Source organism: Lepidochelys kempii, chromosome 1 (genome assembly GCF_965140265.1).
Source record: "Lepidochelys kempii isolate rLepKem1 chromosome 1, rLepKem1.hap2, whole genome shotgun sequence".
NCBI classification, from domain to species: domain Eukaryota; kingdom Metazoa; phylum Chordata; order Testudines; family Cheloniidae; genus Lepidochelys; species Lepidochelys kempii.
Genome location: NC_133256.1, coordinates 340,334,022 through 340,358,085, shown reverse-complemented (window position 1 = coordinate 340,358,085; position 24,064 = coordinate 340,334,022). Strand labels below are relative to the sequence as shown.

Sequence of the window (24,064 nt, the reverse complement as noted above, 5' to 3'; positions counted from 1 at the left end):
TCCCATTGTGCTAGGCATTGTACAAACACATAGTAAGGGAAAGCCCTTGTCCTAAACAGCTTTCATTCTGAATAAACAAGTCAAAAGATGAGAGAGGAAAAAAACTAGTACATCCATTTTATAGATGGGGAAAGCTGTAATACAGAGATTGTTATTTGAAACAGGAGTAAAAAGTCATTTAAAAAAAAACAATAAAAAAGAACAAACAAACAAACCAACCCCCCCCAACAAACCAATATTTACATTACCACCAGTAGTAGCTATGATTCTGAATACACCTGATAAGCATATTTTTTCAGTGAGAAAGTGCCAGTTTTATACAGTAACTTTGAAGAGAATTGCTCTTTAAGATCATTTATGAACATTTATATGTAGATAGCTTTCTTGTAATTATGGATGTGCTTGTTAACAAAAATTTTGAAAGGAACATTAAACCTCATGCTTTGGTGCTTGATAGTTGACTGTTAGAGATGAGCATGAGACCTATAATGAGAGACAGACTATCCCACACCTGCATACTGCACGGTTCTTACCCATTCTTTTGAAGCATCTGCTGCTGGCCGCTGAGACAGGATGCTGGATGAGATGGACTTTGGATCTGATCCAATATGGTAATTCCTATGTTCCTATCAATATGTGGACCAGTCAGTGTTACCGAGATGTTAATGAAAGAGATTAGTATACATTCTAACACCATTTTGAAGGGCACTGTCCTTTGTTTTTTAATTTCATAAGTGAAGTGAGGGGTGGCATGCTGGGTTAATCCTTGTGGGAGAACTCTAGAGGCAAAACACAATAGATATTGGAAGTGGTGTTGGTGAGTCAGTAGATGGTAGGTACTGGCATAGTAGTAGTAGGACACTGGGTTGCTATCTTTAGATGTTGTATTAAAACCAAGGTCCTGACCACTTGGCCAGTAAAACTCTCAGAATGCTTTTCGCAAGAAAGAAGTGTTAGCCGTGGTGTCCTACAGAAATTGCTTTGTGGGGAATTACTTTCTCCTAACCGAAATTTCTCCTTCAGTATGTGTGGAATACGGTATTCTTCTCTTCTGACCTAAACTGTTGTGAAGCATTGCATGCTTTTGAGCTCTTGCTGAGTCCCTTCCCTCCCCCCACAAAATGCTTTCGCCTGGTGGGTGAAGTGAATGCTGTAGTTCTAGTTTATAAAGCACTAAAGGTTCCGTTTAAACAAAAGGCATTCCTGTACTGCTGTGAATAAGTAATATATTTCGTTTTAGCCAAATACGTTGCATTTAGCCACATGTAAGCTGCTGTTGGGTTAATAAAAGTTTAAATGATCAATTTTTTACTTCTGACAAAAGGAAATTTCCTGTGTACTGAATATGCTTATATTGTTCATTACAAAACAAAGTCAAAGTTCTTCAGAATAGATTCTTACTAAAATTCCTTTTTGTTTACAGATGGCCGTACAGATCCAATTTTGGATGATGTAAGTGAAGCCTTCACACTTATGGGGGTTAACCTGCATGAGCTGGAAGATTACATACACAATATTGAACCTGTCACTTTCCCACATCAAATCCCTTCATTTCCTGTCAGCAAGAACAATGTCCTACAGTTTCCCCAGCCTGGAAGCAAAGATGCAGAAGAGAGGAAAGAGTACATTCCTGATTACATGCCACCTATTGTCTCATCTCAAGAAGGTGCGAAATTAACAATTTTTTTCCTTTTTTTGTTTTCATTTGTTTTTGAGTGTTTACATTTTATTTAAGCGGCCCAACTTGTACCACCAATAACAGTGGTTTTGTAAAGCACCCATTAGGACACTGCACAAATAGTGAAGTACAATCATGATAATACTAAATCATCATGCAAAATAAAGAGAGAAGTAGCGTGGCTAAAGTTATATTTCTGTTTTCCACTTTTACTGCACATTTCTGTAATATTCTCTATCTGAGGATCTCAGGTCATTAAATAAGTTAATGAATTAAGCCTCACAACATCTCTGTCAGGTGACAAAACCGTTCTTTCTCCCTTCAAGCTAATGTTTAAAAAGCTGTTGCCAACTTGAAATTAAGTTAATTTAAAAAACTGAAGTAAAAGTAGTTTCAGGTACTACACCTGCATCTGAGTGTCTCTACTAATTTTTATCGTTTTACAGTCACACTTCCCTATTTTTAAATGTCTTCCTCTCCCCTGTCGAATGAATGATCCATAAAAATGATAGAGGAAAGTGAAAATGCCTATATAGAAAGTGCTGTGAAATAGACACACATTTTTTTCTGTCAGCTACAGTAATCTTGTGTTAATTATAACAGTAATTGAAAGGGGAAAAGGGGAAGGAATTTTTTTTGTAATCTCTTTATGTACAAACATCTTGGATGTTAACCAACAATAGAAGGTTAAAACAAAATCACAGGTGTAACGTAAATTGGCTGTCCTTTAATGACAGTTACAAATAACAACAGTATTTTCTAAGTGTATGTAGTGCTGTGGATTAGGAAAAAATACACTAAATAGAACAAAATGCTTGCTGTGAAGAATGTATGGTACAGTTAACAGACAGAATTCTAATGTGTCATTTACTTCTTCTGAAGTAAATAACATGGGATATAATGTGTATTCTACGTAATGGCTCATTGAAGAACTTAGTGTATAAGGCCTGAGACACTAAATGTTGAAATGCAGGCAGAAAACCCCTACAACATAAAAATGAACAGAAAATGATTTCCCTTTATTTTCAACATGAATAAATCCTGTTGCTCTACTGCCACAAATGATGTGCACAATTGTTGTTCTATTACTGATATTTCCAGTGCCTAGCACAACAGGGTCCTGGTCTGTCACTGGGGTTCCTAAGGGCTAGAATAATACAAATAATAAATAAAATAATTTTATTATTTGGATAGCAGGTATATTTTCTGCTGATTTAACCATAATATGCTACAATTAAACTATATATTGTAAACTATGCAAAGTGTTTGTAAGGAACAGTTTTCTAAAATCAGAAGAATGCCCTAAAAATATATTTTTCAGGTCTGCAGCCTTCACATTTACTTTCATTTCCTAAAAGACAGAGGTTTTTAGCAATTATTGACACACACGTGACGAAGTAACATTTAACCTGACTTAACGTGAGAAAAGTAAAATTTAAATAGTACCAAGAAATATTTTTCAAAGCTTAAAGAGATTAACATCTCTTCATTGGGAGGCTTGATAAAAGGTTTGCTTTTTAAAACATTTTTTAAAAAGAACTTTTCAGAGACAGCAGAAAAATACAAAGCAAGAGGTAACCATAGCATAGCTAAAAAATAATTGTAAGGACATCCTATACAATTATGTCAAGATCTTCGAAAGCAAATAGTGATTTTGTGTACCTCAATTTGTGGTTCAACTTGAGACACTTTAAAGGTGCCTGATTTTTCAGATGGTTCTTCACATCTACCGTTAAAATTAGGGTACTTTAAAGTGTCTCAAATTAGGCACCCAGAATCACTAGCCCCTTTTGTAAATGTTGGCTTTAAAATGTAGTAGAGACATCAAGTCCAAGAGAGAACTCAATGAAGCTATAGCAGAATATCCGTATATAGGAAAAAACATGATGAATATTACAAACTCAATATGGCATTATAACTAAATACAAAGTGAGACTAAATATTTATATGGCGGCAATTGTGCTTTTCTTTGTAAGTAATTTCTACATTTTTTTTCTCTTGCAAGTTAGATCCAGGAGTTAGATTAGAGCAGTCCTTATAAATATTGTAGGAATCCTTTTAACACCTGAAGCAAGAAGATACTATTTCCCGAGTTGGACAGGAACCAGGAAAACTTCTAATGCCCGAGGCTAGTGTATCAGAGGGACCACAAGCACAGGTTTTTTTAAATCAATAAAGGACTTGATACAAATTTAAACAAGTATTACCTTGAAAATATCTCTGTTATAGTTGCTGTACAATACTTAAGTATAGTTTAGGGCATTTTCCTAATATGGTAAATTTGGAATTTTGAATTCAGTGGGATTACATATATGTTATAAAAAAAAAAAAGTTCATAACTATTTTCAGACCAGTATTTTTGGGGTACATGAAATGGATCAGGAGGATTGGTTCTCAACATCTGGCACTACTTTATTAGCAAATACAATTTGGAGATAATTTTCTCTCTGAAATGTTATGGAACTATCCCTCAAAAACCTTCTCTTAAGAATCACATGATATAGCAGCTGACTACATTGTCAGTTGATTTTATGGAAGTGTAAAACTTCTGTCTGTGTTGACAGTTACATTTAATGGTTTAATGTGTTGAGTGATTTCATGTAGCGACAGAGATATAGCTACATGCAATGATGAAGTGAGGTGATGTGCATATTTACTGTGAATCATATGAAACTTGAATATTACTGATTTTAAGGCAGTATTTGAAAACTGTAAGGTTACATTAGTTTGATATTAAGGCCTAGGGCTGAGCTCATTCAGGTTTTGATTAAATTATTTTTATGGATATTCAGATATTAACAATAACACTAAGTATTATGTCATTGTAATTAGTCACGTCTGTCATAATACAAAGTTGAAATTTTTCACATACGTTTTTAGAGAACATTTGCATCAAAAACTGTGTTTAATATGTACCATGACCAGTAGGTGTTGCTAGTTCACTTCGTAAAACTCAAATTGCAATTGTTTTCTGTGCCTGTAAATAACATATTGCCACTTTCTTTAGAATCGGTGATCTGACATACAAGGTATTCAGTCTGTTCGGATAGTTTGCCTGATTACTTAACCGTTTTGTCAATCTTATTACCAAAAGTCATTAAGACAAAATTTTATTCTGTTCTATTCACATATGCCTCAACCGTTAGACATGCTGGAATTGAAACATGCACTCTTTACGACTGTGCTTAATAGTAATCTGCCGAGCAGTGAAAAGGCACCCAGATTTTCGTGACCTGTCTCTGCCATTTAGCGTTAGCTGTGAGGTTAGTACTTTGGGCCAAATTCTCCTGTAAGTGTTTTAACTGAAAGTAGAATGTGGCTCCTTGTATTAAATCTAGAGTACTATGTTTCATTAACTTTGACTGGAAAACTTGGCATATATGTCAAGTGTATAAATTATATGGATCTATGTATTAATACACATTTTTATAATACAATCTGATTCATCCTTACCATGTTTGATGTTGGAGTTTTAGTGGTGTTTTTTACAACTAAAACTTCGGGGAAAATTTTATGCCAGTGTCATGATGTTCACATTCTGCCTATTTTTAGTTATTCCCTCTTTTGTTTTTACACAGTTGTTTTAGTGCTGTTGTCACTGTAATGTCATGGTGAACTTGTAAAATAGATTAATTTAAAAAAAAATAAATTGGTTGCAAAACATGATGGTCATGCTTTATTTCTCATGCTTTAATGTAGAAGAACATAAACTTTTGCAATAATATCAACCAATTTTTATGAAGTTGGTGTTTCAGTTAAAGCAATAGAGTATAAAGAGGAATTAGGCACTTAAAAAAATCTAGATACTCAACGAAAGGGAATAATAATAGAAAATTAGTATTTGTATTGTAGTAGCACCTATAGGCCAGACCCCAGTTGTATTAGACACTGCAGTGTAGTTCCCCAAAATTTTAAAAAGTTCACGTGTCCCAAAGACTGATGCTACATGTGCCATAGTAACCCTGTCTCTTAGCCACTTAGAACCCAATTCTAAATTAATATGATTGTTACACAATATGTATTCCTTTAAAAACTATGACTTGGTATTATGCCATCTCTTCTTTCCTCCCCTCCCCTTTTCGCCCTCAGATTTTTTAAGGCGCACACAGTAATGCACTCTGTATAGCTCTTGCATTGGGATGAGAGGGAGGAAAATATGTATACAGTATATTCTTAGGTATGCATAAGTTTTTAACGTTCTACTACATTTGCATCAGCCCTAGTTTTTCGGGACACCTTGTTAGTTCTTTAATGACCACGCAGCCTTAATGGTGACCAGTTCATTTGTTGCTTTCTGGAAGCCTGATTGTGCCTGGTTGCTCCAGAGGGGCATGAGGGGAGGATTCAGGTAGTTCTGTTCACTGGGTACAATTGTAGTCTCCGTGGTTCTTTGTGGTTCCCCTGGGTGGGGAGAGAGAGAGAGAGCGCTTTAGCTCTTGCTTTGGAATGTTTCTCTGTCCTCTGCATCTTGTTCCTCAGGCCTTGCCATGAGAGGTTATTTTAAAACAAATGTAATTTGTAGTGGGGGGTAAGTTTTGGGGCCTTTCAGCCTTGATAGTGCATATTTAAGAGCTAGCTTCATGTTTCTAATAGTTGATCCAGGACCAGTTCTGGACACAATTTACTTGTCCTGATTTATTTGTGACTTTGTCTGATATGTCTTGCCTTGGCAGGTAAGAGCTTAAAAATGTCATTCTGATTACAGTCTTGCTTTTCTCCTGCTTTAAATCTGATGTGATATTAGACCCTAATAACCACCAGAAACCTCTGCTTATTGCGCGTGAAAACATGGAAACCCAGCTGTCAAATTATATCATTTATTAAACTATCTCTCTTTGTTTGTAAGATATTAGTTGCTAAAAATCATATTGGAATTGAAGAGAGGTATGGAAAAGCAAAGTGGAAATCAAAATAACATGATTTTCAGGTCTGATGATATCATGGGCCTACTAGTGCTAGAAATGTAATTGTATAAAGCATTAGGCTTTACAGTGGTATAAAGCATTAGTGTCTAGCTCCAGTGATTTGATATATCAGATTTTGAAACTGTCACTGGCTTCTCAGTCTAGCAATGCTTTTTTTGGCTCTTGTCCAGAACTGAATATAGCAAGTCTTGGATCTCAAACCACTGTAATGTCAATCCCTGGTTTCCTCAAGGGTTAAACAAAGCCAGTGACTTTTTAAACAGCGTGTGGTGGGATCTGTGGATGCTTAAAAAGGAATATCTGGATACTGACTTTGCCATTTGATAAACTGAGTTTCTCAGTCATTGTTCTTACATTGTTTGCAGCCTTTCTACTCTCTTCCACTCCCTCCCATTTAATCTTACGGAGTATAGCTTTGTTATATACCCCCACAGTAAATTGCACTGGTGGTTTAAAAGCAACAATGACATTTTTAGCAGAGCTATTCCAGTATATTAGGCTATGCAAAACACCACCACATATCAACAGACAGGTACTGTGTAATCAACCAATTTGAAGCATAAACCACTGGTAGAGGATCAACTTGGAACACTTTGCTCCTGGCAACTAGCCATGCCTGGTTGCTGAATATTGCAAGTTCTGTGTCAAGTTGCTTTAGCAGTCCATGCACTCTAAGTGTCAGACACTGATTGCTTTTGTGCGAATGAGTCTCCATGTATGCATCAGTCTAGCAAGGAAGAAGCAACAGGAGAAACAGACAAAATGAGAGAGGCAGCCAAGCTTAAGAAGTAAACAGAGGAAAGCCATTGGGAAAGAGCCAATAAGAGAGGCAGGTTCAAAGGAAAAGGAGAATATGAGATGGCAACAAAAAAGTACAGAAAATGTGTGGTTTAATTCTTACCATTAGAAAACCATAAAAATAAGTCCTTTCTGGAATAATAAAGTTGTCTTCATAATTACAGCTATATATCTTTATCTTTCCTTAAGAATCACTGTCATAATCCAAAACATGGTTCCAATGGAAATAATGCAAGAAAAAACAGGAAGATATAAAAAGCCCCAGAAATTTAGATTGAGGCCAAATAGACTTTCATCTAAAGATCTTCATTTTGTAAGGATCATAGGCAAAAATTCAGTTTAGTGGGTACTGCAAGAAAACTTCACCCATAGCACAAACACAATCACACAGTTGGGCTGTGTAGACTTGGAGGTGGGGGGGTTTCAAAGGCACACCTAGCAGTTAAGGTAAGTAACTCCCACAGGAAGTCAATGGGAATTAGGTGCCTACCTATATTTTGTGCCTTTGAAAATCTCCCTCTGCCTTTGAAGGGAAGTTTGTAATGAGGATTATGTGAGTCAAACTGAGGTGCGTTTGCAAGGGCAAGTGGGCTCTTTGAATGGCATAGATAGATTTGAAAAAGTCTTCATCTGTACTTGTGATTTTTCAGAAATGTTATTCATGTTCTTTTCCTCAGCAAATCTAGGTAAAACTGAAGTACGGTATCAGAAAATACTTAGGATGATAGAGAAACCAACTTCAAATCAGTTTTAAAAAACTGAATTAAAACTAGTTTCAGGTTCTTCACTGCCTCTGAATTTTTCTGTCAACATCTGTGTTATAAAAATGGGTTTATTAATTTAAAAAAAAATTTGCCTCTGTTGTGAAAGACCTGTGCAAACAAAAGAGAACACTATCTCTACAGAATAAATCATGAAAATAAGTGTACAAAAATTGCTGTCCTGTCCAAAGCAAAGTGAAAAATAGAGAAAATACTTTTAATTTTTTCAGTTATAGTAACCTTATGTGTTACTTGTAATAATAGTAAGTAAACAGTTTTCAGACGGAAATGTTTCTTTTTTTTTTATAAAGGACTATACCCCTTTAAAGCTTCAGTGTGTAGATGAAATTTTTTTCTCAAAGACTTTGTTTTTTCCAGACCTATTTCAATAACTTATAACTTGTTTACGTATCTTGAGGATTCAAAATTAAAATTGCGTATTGTAAAAGTAATGATTCACATGTCATGCCACCTTCTTACAGTGAGTTAATTGACACTGAATTGGAATGAAAATCCTAAATTGTTTGAATTGAATTGTAATGTCCAAATTGCAATTTTGGCTACAATGAAATTATTCTTTGGGTAGAAAATAAGACTTTACAATAAAAGGCTCCCATTGTCTTGGATGCTTTAAACACAGAACACTGTCATTATTTTAATTTCCTAGTGGTTGTTTTTCAGTAAAACTTTTGTCACTTGCCTTGACTTGTCATGTGATATCAGTTTTTCCTTTTGCTGACAATGTCTGACTTTGTTTAGAGCCCCCAATGCGTTCTACACCATGTACTGCTGCTATACTTGAGGATTTTATTTTATCTGGAGCATCGGACACCTTTGTGGCTTAAAAAGCATAAGTTTCAAATTAGATTATTGTCTGGTAGTTGTATGTTACTGTTCTCAAGCTTCTTGGGCTTTTTTCCGCCATCCTGCACGGAATATTTTTGGTGACTCCAGGGGGGAAAAAATGGAAAATTTAGCCACGGTTTAAAACAGGATAAATGAAAGGTACAGTTAACCTATTTTAAGGGCTAACCTTGTAATTTCATTATATTTCAGAGTCATTGCAGCATGCTGGACCTTTTCCTTTTCACTCCTAATGCTCTCAATTTTCTCTCCCTTTTTTCCCCTTCTAAAATATTTTAATTCTCTGAAAATGTAGCTGATGCTTCAGCCAGTGGGTAAAAGGTCAGGAATTGCTGCTAAACTACAGATTTATAGCCACTGTGAGAAAAATACCTCTTCTTTGTTAAATAATTACTCCATGCACCTCTCTTTAGCTGGGTTGTTTCTGAACAGAAATTGGCAGATTTTATTCTTTTTCAGGGCATGTGTGTTAATGTAATGCTAAAAGACTACAGCATTATCATGGTGATCTTTTAAAAAACTGCCCACATGACACAAGCCTTTACTCTGGGTCTACTAATGATAGAATTGTTTTCCATACTCTTGCCAATCCACAAATTTAATATTTTGTGCATGCTGAAGGATTACCCTCTTTTTGTGGGATGGAGATCAATATCACATAAATGTACCTGATTTTGAGAAGTGTGGAGCTAGGATTCCCTTGTTACGTGAAATATCCTCATGTTGCTGCAGCAATGGCTGTGCTATTTGCATGGGAACTCTTAACAATTAGGTGGAGTGGACAGACTTCTAGTAGGCTTTTTAGGTGTTCATCTCATCATGTTGTCCAATCTTGATCTATATCTAAACCACAGCTTCCACTGGTGCTAATGTCAGTGGTGAATTCTGGGCCTCATTTTTTCCAGTGTAGACAAGGTTAAAGTGGTTAAAAGACTTGTGACATGCCTCTACAAGCAAATCAGTGACAAATTTTAAACTCTGAGCTAAAGAAGTCCTGTTTTAGACATTTGAGCTATTTCCCTCTTGCCACACACAGATAAGGTGCGTGTAATAGCATTGTAATTTGCTAGTTTGGCTATAACTTCAGTGTCCTTTCCATGTCTTCATTTTGAGTAACCTCAATCTTCCAGTTTTCATCTTTGTGCAAATAAAGATAATCTTAGTGTGTTGGATAAGTCAGAACGGTTAATCTGGCTGGTGAATCTTGCCCATATGCTCAGGGTTCAGCTGATCGCCATATTTGGGGTTGGGAAGGAATTTTCCTCCAGGGCAGATTGGAAGAGGCCCTAGAGGTTTTTCGCCTTCCTCTGTAGCATGGGGCACGGGTCACTTGCTGGAGGATTCTCTGCTCCTTGAAGTCTTTAAACCACGATTTGAGGACTTCAGTAGCTCAGACATAGGTGAGAGGTTTATTGCAGGAGTGGGTGGGTGAGATTCTGTGGCCTGCATTGTGCAGGAGGTCGGACTAGATGATCATAATGGTCCCTTCTGACCTTAATATCTATGAATCTATGAGAATGGATTAACTAAATTTAATGCATAGACAGTTTCTCCTTAATTATCTCAATGCAGTATGAGAAAGGTGTTGTAGATTCACTTTGAATAATAGGAATTTTTCAGATTTAATAGGCCGTGGGAGAAATGACCCTATTTCAGATAACAGGAGATTTTGGATGACTGAAGTTCACATCAAAGTTTATAATTCAGTATTGTTTCTGAATGATTCATTTTTGTAGTTTCTGCTATTAGGCCTGCTTATAGGTTTCTAATATCTGAAACTAAATATCTGAATTGGTTTGTTTGTTCTGATTTGAGATTAGATGTTTTATAACTGAGACTGTTGCTTGATTTAATAGGTACACATTTATATCTATATTTTGATTAAAAGCTCAAATAATTTGACTTTTCCGTTGCTATAGCATACCTACATACATACCACTTTGCAGTGTGATATCAGATCTAAGCAGGTTGGGCATGGTTGGAACTTAGATCAAGACTCAGGGCTTGTCTACACTAGCTGTCTAGACTAGTATAGACGCGATAAATCGACTGCTGAGCGCTCTCCCACTGACTCTGGTACTCCACCAGAATGAGGTGCGCAAGTGGAGTCGATGGGAGAGCGTCAGCTGTCGAAGTGAAGTCACCATGGTAAGTAGATCTAAGTACGTCGACTTCAGCTACACTGTTCACGTAGCTGAAGTTGCATATCTTAGATCGACCCCGCACAGTAGTGTAGACAAGCCCTGAGAAACAGAGGGCCTCCATTTGTTGTTGCAGTATTTACAAATCTTTCTCTTAGAATCAGACTGATACCTGGGTTTAGGTGAAGACACTATGAAGTGTCATTTTGTAGGAGAAGGTAAGCCACGGTTTGGCCGCTTTGTTTTTAATGGTTCTATGGCAGCTCATATGAGAGTCATTGTAGCTCCACTGTCATGGGCAAATTACAGCTTGTTACACTCTATGTAACCTCCATTTTCCTTGGCAAACTTTTTTGCTCTTTCCTTCTTAAATACACTGGTGGTAAATGGCTGCTGCTTTTTCATTCTAGAGGGGAGTGCATTTTAATAGCAGATGGAGCAATATCTGTATATTCATATCACAGGGATGAAAGGTGCTGTTCAAATATTATAAAAGTATTTGTAACTATGGGGATGGCACTGCTTTTTTTGTGACTGAGAAGTGTTATTTAATGGAAGTGCCACATAATCCATTTATCCCATTCAGAATAATGAATAATTGTAGTTCTTCTTATCATCTTTTATGGGTTTTATGGACATTCACAGTAGCAAATGAACTTTGCCTTTTGCAATTTTAAATATATAAAGCCATGCACATCAGTGTTCCTGTAGCTATTTTATCTTAAAATGTGTACCTTTTTTTCAAGTGTTTTTTTTTTTACATATTCATATGCTCCTGGCATATTTAAACTTTAACACTTTTTACTTGTGTCTGTGCAACACTGATTATGTCTGACAGACACAATTGGGAATAGCATAGAGGAAATAATAGTTCTTGACCAATCAGTAAAACTCAGGAAGTCCCAGTGCCGTAGGAAGGGAGAAAAACTCACTTTTCATTTCCTCTTGAGTCCAGTGTGTTCATATTAACTTTAAAGGAGAGTGAGATGCAGCTCTGAGGATTTGGTCTCCAGTAGAATGTTACCTATATATGGAGCCCATCTCAGCAGGCGTCTAGTGACCAGCCAAAAAAGCTCTCATAGCTAAGTTGCTGGGGTATCCTATTGCAAATTGAATATGAAACAAGGATACACTTGGTTTTGCATGAGAAACTTTAAAGCATTCATTAAAGAGGCTTTATTTCTGTTTCAAAAATTTTAAAGTCACAGACCCACTGAAGGTGATTTTTGACTTGATTTGATTTTTTTCTTGTATTTTGAGAGAATTTATAGATTTGAGAACTGGTAAAAATCCATATTTGTAATACTACTACTTAGTGCTTTGCATGTTCAGAGCACTATAGTACATAATCACAATGCTTTTGAAAATTACTTTGCTTGCCCTTTTCTCTCTTTTGTATGTGTATATATGTATATATTTATGGTAGTATATAACAGGTTAAAAGTGTAGTTTTATAAGAAGATTTAAATATGAATCTGTATGGGAACACCTGTTATCAGTCTGTTTAATGCACTTGTACTGGGATTTTCAAAGGAGCCTAAGGGAGTAAGGCATTTACCTCCCACTGAAATTCATTAGGATTAGGGCATCTGACTCCTTTTGGCTCCTTTGAAAATTGCACCCTTAATAGTTTTAAGAGCCACTACGCAGTTCTGTTAAATTTCATTGAAGCTATGGCAAGCTGACAGATGAAGGCATTTCAAATTTTAAAGTTTAAATTCTGTCGCTGTCTTGCTACCATGTAATTCTTAACTTGCTTAGCTGTACCTAGAAATTGCAGCCTGTGTGGTAGATAACATGGTTCATGCTGACGCCCAGCATAGACAGTACCTAAGCACAATGGGTTGATCCTCTGGCCGGCCCATCAGTTGAAATGTAGATGATTCCTGGGAAAAATTAAACTACAAGTGTGTGTAAATGAAAGATTTGAAGAGACACCCTTAATGTTTTACCTTGCAGTTCAGAGCCCTCTCCTTATCAAATGACATTATTTTACTGATTCATTTCTGCTAAATATTTAAGACCTACTGTGATTCAGGATGAACCCCTATATTTCTCCAAAAGCTCAGGGGAATCCTATTTTTTCTCCTATTTTGTCTCCTAAAGAGAGACCCCTCCACACATATACACACCAACCCCCTCCAAAAAAGCATGAGTAGAGCCCTAAGCAGGTAACTTCTCTTAAAGGGACATTAAAATCTCAGATAGATGAACTAATGCCCTCCCTTGTTGTATACATCAATCACTATATTTATTTATTGGTGGGGTGGGAGGGGGAAGAAAATGGCCAAGAGTTCCTGACATAGAACAGTCTGTACTTAATAAAACTTGAGTGTGTCTGAGGAAGAGCTCTGTTACTATATTCTAACTGAACAGAGTACTTTGCTATCCTAACAGCTCGGTCACCTAAAAACTGGTTGGCACCACTCTGTTAAAAAAACAAACAAAAAAAACTAGAGCTGTTGATTAATCGCAGTTTTAAATGCACTGTTAAACAACAGAATACCAACAATAGAATACCTGCTGAAACTGTTGGATGTTTTTCTACATTTTCATATATTCTGTGTTGTAATTGAAATCAAAGTAGATATTATTTCTTATTACGAATGTTTGCACTGTAAAAATTATAAACAAACGAAATAGTATTTTTCAGTTCACCTCATACAAATACTGTCATGTAATCTCTTTGTCGTGAAAGTACAATTTACAAATGTCAGGTTTTTTTTGTTACATAACTGCACTCAAAAACAAAACAATATAAAACTTCAGAGCCTACAAGTCCACTCAGTCCTACTTCTTGTTCAGCCAATCGCTAAAGACAAATAAGTTTGTTTACATTTACAGGCGATAATGCTGCCCTCTTCTTATTTACAATGTCACCAGAAAGTGAGAACAGGCATTTGCATGGCTCTTTTGTAGCCAGCATTGCAAGGTATTTATGTGCCAGATATGCTAAACATTCATATGCCCCTTCATGCTTTGGCCATCGTTCCCGAGGACATGCTTCCATGCTGATGACGTTCGTTAAAACAATAATGCATTAATTAAATTTGTGACCGACATCCTTGGGGGATAATTGTACGTCCCCTGCTCTGTTTTACCTGCATTCTGCCATATATTTCATGTTATAGTAGTATCGGATAGTGATCTAGCACATGTTGTTCATTTTAAGAACACTTTCACTGCAGATTTCACAAAACACAAAGAAAGTACTGATGTGAGATTTCTAAAGATAGCTACAGCACTTGAGTCAAGGTTTAAGAATCTGAAGTGCCTTCCAAAATCTGAGCGGGACAAGGTGTAGAGCATGTTTTCAGAAGTCTTAAAAGAGCAATACTCTGATGCGGAAACTACAGAACCCAAACTACCTAAAAAGAAACTCAGCCTTCTGCTGGTGGCATCTGACTCAGATAATGAAAATGAACATGTGTCGGTCCGCACTGTTTTGGATTATTATTGAGCGGAACCTCTCATCAGCATGGACGCCTTATCCCCTGGAATGGTGGTTGAAGCATGAAGGGACATATGAATCTTTAGTGCATCTGGCACGTAAATATCTTGCAATTTCAGCTACAACAGTGCCATGAGAATGCCTGTTCTCACTGTCAGGCAACGTTGTAAACAAGAACCGGCAGTATTATCTCCTGCAAATGTAAACAAACTTGTTTGTCTGAGCGATTGGCTTAACAAGAAGTAGAACTGAGTGGACTTGCAGGCTCTATAATTTTACATTGTTTTATTTTTGAATGCAGTTTTTTTTTACATAATTCTACATTTGTAAGTTCAACTTTCATGATAAAGAGATTTCACTACAGTGCTTGTATTAGGTGAATTGAAAAATACTATTTCTGGTTTTTTTACAGTGTAAATACTTGTAATAAAAAATAAATATAAAGTGAGCATTGTACACTTTGTATTCTGTGTTGTAATTGAAATCAGTATATTTGAAAATGTAGAAAACATCCAAAAATGTTTAAATAAATGGTATTCTACTATTGTTTTTTAATCGCGTGATTAATCACCATTTTTTAATCGCTTGACAGCCCTAAACAAAACAATTAAAATGCCTCCATTGTGTAGTGTAAAAAGAATGTAAACAGAAATTTGGCATAAACCTTCCGACTCTATTAAATTTAAACCGAACTTCTGATCAGTGCAAATAAACTTTTAACTGCAGTATTTTATCAGTTTAGCCTTTACTTTAGAGGCTTTATCTGTATGCTCCTTGCTCTGTAGCTGTGCCACCTTCGGCCTAGATCTTGTCAGATTATGAGCTAAGCAGGATAAGACAGGGCAATTCTTGTACAGAAGACCTGCAATGAAGAATTACAGTGCTGCAGGAGGTAGTGTTGATTAGTGGGTAGTACTCTTCTCTGTGAGAAGCAAGGTGTACGGTTAACTGACTGTTTTAAACTAAATGAAAACCTTAAGTTCTTACCTCTTGTGGTTACTAAAGGTGCCATGACACATTTTTCAGGAGTAATGTGTTAAACTGGAATTTATCCAGGAAGATTAAGTAAAGAATTCTGCCTGCCAAAATATCCCTACCAGTCTCAAATTCATAGAGTATTTTTTTAAACTATCCAGTATTGTTGTGCGCTGTTAAACAGCCACTGCATCCTCCCACTGAGGTGGCTGCATTTCAGCAGTAACTGAAGTGATTCTTAGTTGGGGGCCATGTTCTGCCCATCAAATGTGTGCAACAGGCCTTTTGACTTAAAGCGAATAATGTATGCGTCTCCCAGGGTAGCATTTGTCCTGTATTTATAAAGCATTTGGGATAAAAATAGCTCTATAAATGGAAGATTCTGTTGTATACTCTCGAGTGGGAACACAGCTCAGGCAGAGAAATCCAACGTACAGGCAAGTCACATATTTGAGAACAAGAGAACTGTACCTGGTACACAGATGCTGCTAATGTTCTGAAAAGAGAACAGCAAATAAACAACATAAATGTTGATTCTTTTACCTAAACACAGCTTTCTTCCTTTCACTAACATACATCCAAAGGTTATTTTCTGGTACTGTGCAGATACCAGTTCCCATACAGTATTTTTATCAGTATATTCATATGAAGTGCTCAAATGTCCTGATGATGAGTGCAGTACAAATTCCAAGATAGATGCATACATATTTATAGAGTAGTCTAGCATGCGAGAAGGAGGCGTGGTATGGGAAGACCTGGAAGGTGATGCCAGGAGAGGATTATCCGTGATCAAAGGGATACACATTGAGGTTGAATAACTTACAGTATCAACTTTGTAAAATTGAATTTAGATCTATAGTCCCCAGTAAAATGGTTAGCATTTGGACTAGTTTTGCAATGCAATGATACCCATGTGCTTTTATACTGAGAAGTCATAGTATGTGGTAGCTACTGGGCTTATCTAAATGGAAAACCCCTTCCAGCTTGAGGACAATTCAGCAACTTTCTTATTATATCAATAAAAGCACATTATACGTGACACATGTACAAAAACTCAAAGGGCCATGTATTCTGCTAAAACATTTGGAGTTACCCAGCATGTGCACTAATCTCCTGAGTGTTCATTGCTCTAAGCTTTCATCTAGAGGAAAGGAAGTCAGGACTGCAAGACTTCTGTATTCTGCCATCCCACCTGAAAGAACTGGTTTCTTTTTTCTTCTTTCAAAGCAATCTGCCTAGAAGTACTTGTGTATCATTCTAATCTATACATTTTTTTCAACCTTCCAGAATCTCTAGTTTCCTGACCATATGGAAAATAAATGAATGCTTTTTCATTTCTCAGAGTTAAATACCTGAAGAGGTTTCTGCTATAGTCTAATTTATTAGCAGACATATTTCTGAATGTGATGCATCTTTGCTCCAAGCTACCTTTAATTTTGTTTAAAGAGGTAAAATACATTGGACACATTAAAATGGTGAGGACACTTTAACCATCAGAAATACTTATACTGTAATACAGTAATACTGTGGTGCACTCAATGACTGTCTGCTTCCTTTTCCATGTTGGCCATTCCAGTATCTAGCAAAGGAAATTTAGGTTAGTTTTGATCACCAAACGTTGTGACTCACAAAACAGTGAAATTAATACAGTTTGCAGCTTATACCTTTCCGACATTAGATACCAAATGTAATATATTTACATCATAATGGATGGAAAATTATAAATGCACTATTCATAAAGATTTGCACTAGATTTTTTTCTGTGTTCTGCTATTCCAGAGCACATTAGAATAATTTCATGGTTATCCTTTACTTGTCAAGGATTTCAGTTCCTTTAATCTTCTAGATCTACTTTGACTCAAATTCTTATACAACAGAGTATCTTTGCTGTGTTTATGCTGCATCATGGTTGAAATTTTAATTCCATAAAATTTAAGAAATTTAGGGTTGTTTCTCACAAACTTTTACTCAGTTTCTTGTGGGTATGCATTATTTATAGTAGGGTCTCTTTTCCTATGTTGTAAGATTATACAGCTAAGTAATCTGATACTATTTGGTAAACAGTATATTAGAAAAGAACTGCACTTTCTCCGTAATCTTAGATTCATGTAGCATTTTGCATTGCTTCATGTTTGGTGACTAAGAAATGCATATGCATGAATGGGACGAATTAAGAGTAAAGTGAGCATTTTACCTAAATGTTCTAACTTTATTGCTAGTCAGTCTCAATGCTGCGTTAATATGATGGTTTATTTTAAAAAAATAAATTGTATTTAATAAAAATATGCTTATTTATTTCAATGTTTGTGTTATATAGTTGAACAGGTTTTCTTCATTCCACAAAATTTCACCTTTGGTTTGAGGACAAGCATGATTTATCTCCAAAGGTAATGGCTGATTATCCCCCAAACTAAGGTGTTTAGAATGGAAGTGCCATTGTGACAATAACGATAAGAAAAACACCCAATACACAGGTGCAGGACATTTCAGACTGCTCTGCACACTGAAGATCACAAGTAACTGTAGTGATGTTACTTCTCTTGGAAGTATTAGTAGTTGACAATGGCTGGCAGCAATTTCTGTTAAGAAGTAGGAAACTTCTCTATTTCTTTTATGAGGAATGAAGACAGAGATTGAAGCAGTGTATGAAACTGCTGTCACAACTACGACCATGGAGACCAGCCGCTTTTTCCCAGTGGGGTCCATGTCCTGAGACATTGAAGAAAGGCCGCTGTGTTGCTAGTTGCTGTTGCTCTTACTAATGTTCTAGGGGAGGAAAAAACCCAATCAAGGGAAGGATTATCCTTGTTAGCGATTAATCTGTTCTGCCATTAACTTGAACGAGGACATCTGTAGCCAAAAGGAGCAGGGCTGCCTGTGCTAAAGGCTGTTTCTGTCAGTAATGAGGCCTGTGAATGACAATTTTTTCCACAGAAAATAAGCATTCCACAGATTCGGTTTTTTGTGCCCTCTAGATCAGTGTTTGTCAAATGCGGACACTGTGGCTGCATGCGGCCACCATAGATTTTTCTTCCGGCCACCGCCTCCTGGGCAGTGATTGGTGATGGTAGGGGCCCGCAGAGCAGCGGCCCCCTCCTTCAAGGCCACCAGCAGTAATTGGGCCCCGCCCACCTCTGGAGACACACAAGCTGGAGGAACAGACAGCCAGTGAGTTTCCCACCTTCCCACCGCTGGTGGGGTCAGGCTCCAGCCCAGCCCTGGGGTGGCGGGTGGCAGGCTCTGTTCCCTAGCTGTACAGTGGCGGGATCTGGCCCCAAGGTCACTTTCCCCTTTCCCCCCCAATCACCCCTGGTCCTCGTTCCCTCCCCCAGTGCTCCTAGACCCTGCTGCCTCCATATCCACCTCCCCATCCAGGACTTAATTTGTCCTCAGGCTTGCGAAGGCTGAGTAAGTCTGCTGTGAAAAGTGATATTTGTATGTTTGTTAATATCACTTTGCACAGTAGACTTAGTAACTAGGAAGTCTTTAAAAAAAGCAACCAGAAAAGCAAAAAACACAACAAGAAAAAAGATAAGAACATGCAAAGCACCTTATATGTGTTTCTCTTCGGTTTAGGTTCAGTAAAGAATAGAGACAACTGTACATTATTTTTATTAGTCTGCAAAAAAAAAAAAATTCTACATAAATAAATTACAATGATGTGGACATGTGTATGTGCTTATTTATTTGCTTTTCCTAAAGTTAATTAAGTATTTTAGAAAAAATTGTCAGAGCAGCCGCCATCAAGAGTTCGTGGCTGCACTCTGAGGCCACCAAAAAAACTGTTCTGAGAACCCCTGCCAGATGCCCCAACTCAGTAGGTATCTGGCTCTGCCATACTTAGTTTTTGAGACCGGATGAAATTAAATATATTCACACTAACACAGCCATGGTCTTCAAGAATCAAGATGATACTTCTTGAGTTGCAACTTTTTGAGAATCACATAACTTACTCATTTCAAGTTGCACTTTTACACATGCTCCATCACTGGTTTTGCACTGCTGACTTTTACTTGTTTTATGTACCACTGCAACAAGGGACAAGTTGAAAAACTGATGGTCACCGCTGAGCAGTGAGGAAGAGAGAGTTTCAAACTCTTGAAAGTGTATAAAGTGTTCTGTACATTAGCTAAAAAAAAAAACAAAAACCCTCCAGTTCTGAAAGATTCAGGTTCAAACCATCTCACTTTCCTCAAATACCATATATTGCAAAGATTCACAGCAACACACTTCAGTGCAAGTCTTAAGTTAAGGGAAGTTAAAGTTTATGAATGTTGAGCGTGCGGTTTCAAGCAGCAACAATTCTTTGTTTTTAAACATGATTCTTTCAAATACCACAAAGGCACCAGTTCACATTCACAACTACATGCAAGGCAATTTTCATGTTTTAAAGCAGTTTTGGTTTAGCAAAATGCAATTAAAAGCATCAGAGAAATGTGGGGGAAAATATTATGCCCATTTAACTCGAATGGCTTCATTTTTATGCCAGTTCTTTCACGCACAAATTGCACTTCTGGGCAGAGGCAAGTCACGAAATTTTAGCTCCAAAAGGTAAGCTTTATTTTTTTTCCTGAGAAAGTTATAAACGTCTAAAGACAGAGGTCTAAAATAGAAGTAGCATCTCAGCCTTAATGTAGTGTCAGCACCACATTGCTCACAGGTTGGAGAGACAAAGCAGATTAAATAGCAGGTGGTCGGGTAGTATCGTTTCCATCTTTTCTTAAAACATTGCTTCACTTTTAATGCAAAAGCAAGCATATATATTTCTACCTCCCTAATAGAGAAACACTGAACCAAGTTAACCTTGACAGTTTCTATGATGGAAAATTCCCTTTAACTTTAAATTATAAAATCTCAGAAGTTAGGTACAATAGGACAATTAGGTCATCTAGTCTATCGTCTGTTTGTGTAGAGTTGTTCCTTACAGTATATTTTTGAGTTCTGAGCCAATCTAGTTTTAAATGTCCCAAGTGATGGGGTTTCTACGAGGGCTGTCAAGCGATTAAAAAAATTAATTGCGATCAAAAAAATGAATTGCAATTAATCGCATTAAACAATAGTAGAATACCATTTATTTAAATATTTTGGATGTGTTCTACATTTTCAAATTGATTTCAATTACAATAAAGAATTACAGCATTGTAATTAAGAAGAGGGCAGCATTATCTCCCATAAAGGTAAACAAACTTGTTGTCTAAGCGAATTGGCTGAACAAGAAGTAGGACTGAGTGGACTTCTAGGCTCTAAAGTTTTACATTGTTTTATTTTTGCATGCAGTTTATGTAACAAAAAAAACTACATTTGTAAATTGCACTTTTATGATAAAGAGATTGCAGTACAATACTTGTATGAGGTGAACTGAAAAATGCTATTTTTTTACAGTGCAAATATTTGAATAAAAAAATAATATAAAGTGAGCACTGTATATTTCATATTCTGTGTTGTAATTGAAATCAATATATTGGAAAATGTAGAAAATATCCAAAAACATTTAATAAATTTCAGTTGGTATTCTGTTTAACAGTGCGATTATTCGTGATTGATTTTTTTAATCGTGATTAATTTTTTTGAGTTAATCGCATGAGTTAACTGTAATTAATTGACAGTCCTAGTTTCCACCACTGCCATTGTGGAAACTTTTAAACAATCTAATACAAATTTGTCAGGAAGCATTTCGTAACAGCCTTGATTTTTCATCCATTTACCCCTAGTTACATTCCTTTGAATCACAATAAATAATTTAAATCCCTGCTTGGTGTTTATGCTGTTCAGCTTTTGTAGGTATAGAGTAAAATTTTCAAAAGCGCATAAGTGACATAGGACACACTTTCCAAAGTGACTTGTAGGTTTTGTCTGTACTTAAAATGTTTTGCTGGCATAGCTATACTGGCAAACCCTCATAGTGTAGACACAGTTTATACCAGCATAAAAGTTATTTTGCCGGTATAGCGTACATCAATTCCCTGGGTCACTTAAGTTTTATCAACAAAAGCACTTCTATGCTGGTGTGAGTGTGTCTACTGTTTATACCAGCATAACTATGTCAGTAAAACAAAAAAAACCCACCCCTCTAACCAACATAGCTATGCTGGTATATGTTTTAAGTGTAGACCAGGCTTTAGGAGCCAAAATCCAATTGACTTTCAGGAAGACTTAGTCTGCACTACAGAGTTTTGAAGTCATAGCCACGTTGGCCAGGAACGTGAAAAAAATCACCCCTCCTAGTCAGCGTAGCCATGCCGGCAAAATCCCATGGCCGGCAAAGTCCCATGTTGCAACTATGCCAACAGAAGAGTGATTCTGTTAGCTTAGCTAATGTTTCTTGAGGAGATGGGGTAGCTATGCTGGCAGCTCTCGTGTTGGCTTATGCTGCGTCTCCACTAGGTGGCTCTGCCAGCATAGTAATGCAGCCAAAGGCTCTATAGTGTAGACAAGCCCTTCGTTACTTTTGAAAATGGGACTTAAGTAACAAAGGGTTTGTCTATACTACCCGCCGGATCGGCGGGCAGCCATCGATCCAGCGGGGATCGATCTTTCGCGTCTAGTCTAAATGCAATAAATCGACACGGGAGAGCGCTCGGGGGGGCTCTTGTATTCTGCCACTGAGAGAGGCACAGGCGGAGTCGACGGGGGAGTGGCAGCAGTCGACTCAGTCGACTTATTCATGTAGCTGAAGTTGCATAACTTAGATCGATCCCCCCGCCCCCAGTGTAGACCAGGGCTAAGTCACTTGGCACTTTTGAAAACTTTACATATATACACACACTCGCCTCCTAATCCCAACTCTTAAATGTAATTACTTAGCTAAATTTTAGCCATTTTAATCTTTGCTCATAAACCAGTCCCTTCAGCATATTGATAATTTCTCTTGCTTTTTGTTGAAGTTCCAATTTGTCCTGTCTTTAGGATTGAGGTGTCCAAATCTAAATACAGTATTCAGTGTATGGTGGTGTAACTATACATAAGGAGGGGCTGTTCTTCTGCCATGCAATCCAGTCGAAAATTGTATTGACCATTTTTTGCTGCCATTTCATTGCAAATTTATGTCCAGTTTGCTCTGTCATCACTGTTAAATCTTTCAGATTCTGCTTCCTAATTGAAAGGATCCATTGAATCCATTTGATACTTTTCTCCCACCAGGGGATTAGTTTGCATTTTTCAAAATTTAATCTTTTTGTTACTTCCTAACTGTAGGTCCTCTGTTCTCACTAGTATTTGCACCATCACTCAGTATAATGTCCTCACCAGGTTTTTTTTAATGTGATCAACTCTCCTTCCAGGACATTAATCAAGTTAAGAACAGGCCTAACCTTAATCTCTATGCACCTTATTAGACACTTTCCCTCCACTTGTTCACTGATGTTTCTTGTTACCTTTTTCACCAAGTTTCACTGTATTTTATCCAAGGCAATTTGAATGACATTTGCAAATAAGATTCTGTGAAACTTTCAAATGCTGATCTTTCTGAATTTTTTATTAAAAAGTCTGTTACATTTCCATTAATCTACCATCTTTGTAATTCTGTCCAAAAAAAAAAAAAGCTATCCAGTTTGCCTGATATTTGTTCCATCTATCCCTACCCCGCCCCACACCTTTTTATTGCTCATCTTCTAAACGTTTATTTTTTCTCCTAATATTCCATTGTTTTATTAGGGATTGTAGTTGCTTATTAGGGTAATTATTACTAGAATCACTTTCTTGTTTGGCAGATTATTTCCTGGCACAGGCTTCTTTTAGACTCTCTGATAGTATTCATTTAGTTACTTCCTATATGAAGTAGCCTGAATATTTAATCAGCTCTCACCATAGACTTTAGACAAGTATTACCCCAAGCAGTAAGACTGTAAGTGATTCAAATGCCCTCCGTTCTGATGTCAGAACAACTCCTTCCATAATATACTGGTTTTCTTGGACAATGTGTCTTCAATATGTGTATCCTGAACTACTACCACAATGTTTATAATTCTAGCATTTGTTAATACTATTTACAATGCCGGAACACACACCATAGCAAATGTGAAATAAAAACGCAACATGCTGAAACTACGTGACCAAGACTAGTAGATTTGTTCCTGCTGTTGGAAAGCTTTGAAATGTAAAGATCATCTTAAGCAAATGTAAGCGCATATAGGTAGAAACTAGGTGTAGGTAGTCTAACTGACTAGCTCAGAAGAGCAGTATAAAAACCTAAGATAGATGGATAGCTAGAGTGCTGTTTGGTTGTAGTGTATATCCCCAGGCCCATGCTATAGATTCATCTTCTCAAGGCCATGACTTACGGGCCTGAAATGAACGAAACTTTTCTGTTCCTCTGCCTGGCCAACAGGAATGCTATTGGCTCACTTCAAAAATACCGTGACTAATAAGCACAAATAAATTTGGGAGGGAGCTAAACAGCTTGTGACCATATGCTTTAGAGGCAATGCACCGTAGCCTCGAGAAACTATGTTTCTCCCATGAATGTTGATAAT

The 24,064-nt window shown here is 36.9% G+C and overlaps 1 protein-coding gene across 2 annotated transcripts in view; it reads left to right on the top strand.

Moving 5' to 3' along the window:
• Positions 1-24,064, top strand: part of TAF3 (TATA-box binding protein associated factor 3) — a 140,717-nt gene that overhangs the window by 13,506 nt on the left and 103,147 nt on the right. The window contains exon 2 of one of the 2 annotated variants that reach the window (XM_073328815.1): positions 1,424-1,666. In XM_073328815.1, the coding sequence (XP_073184916.1) occupies positions 1,424-1,666 (243 nt within the window). The remainder of the gene's footprint in view (positions 1-1,423; positions 1,667-24,064) is intronic. The other variant, XM_073328816.1, reaches the window with a different exon arrangement.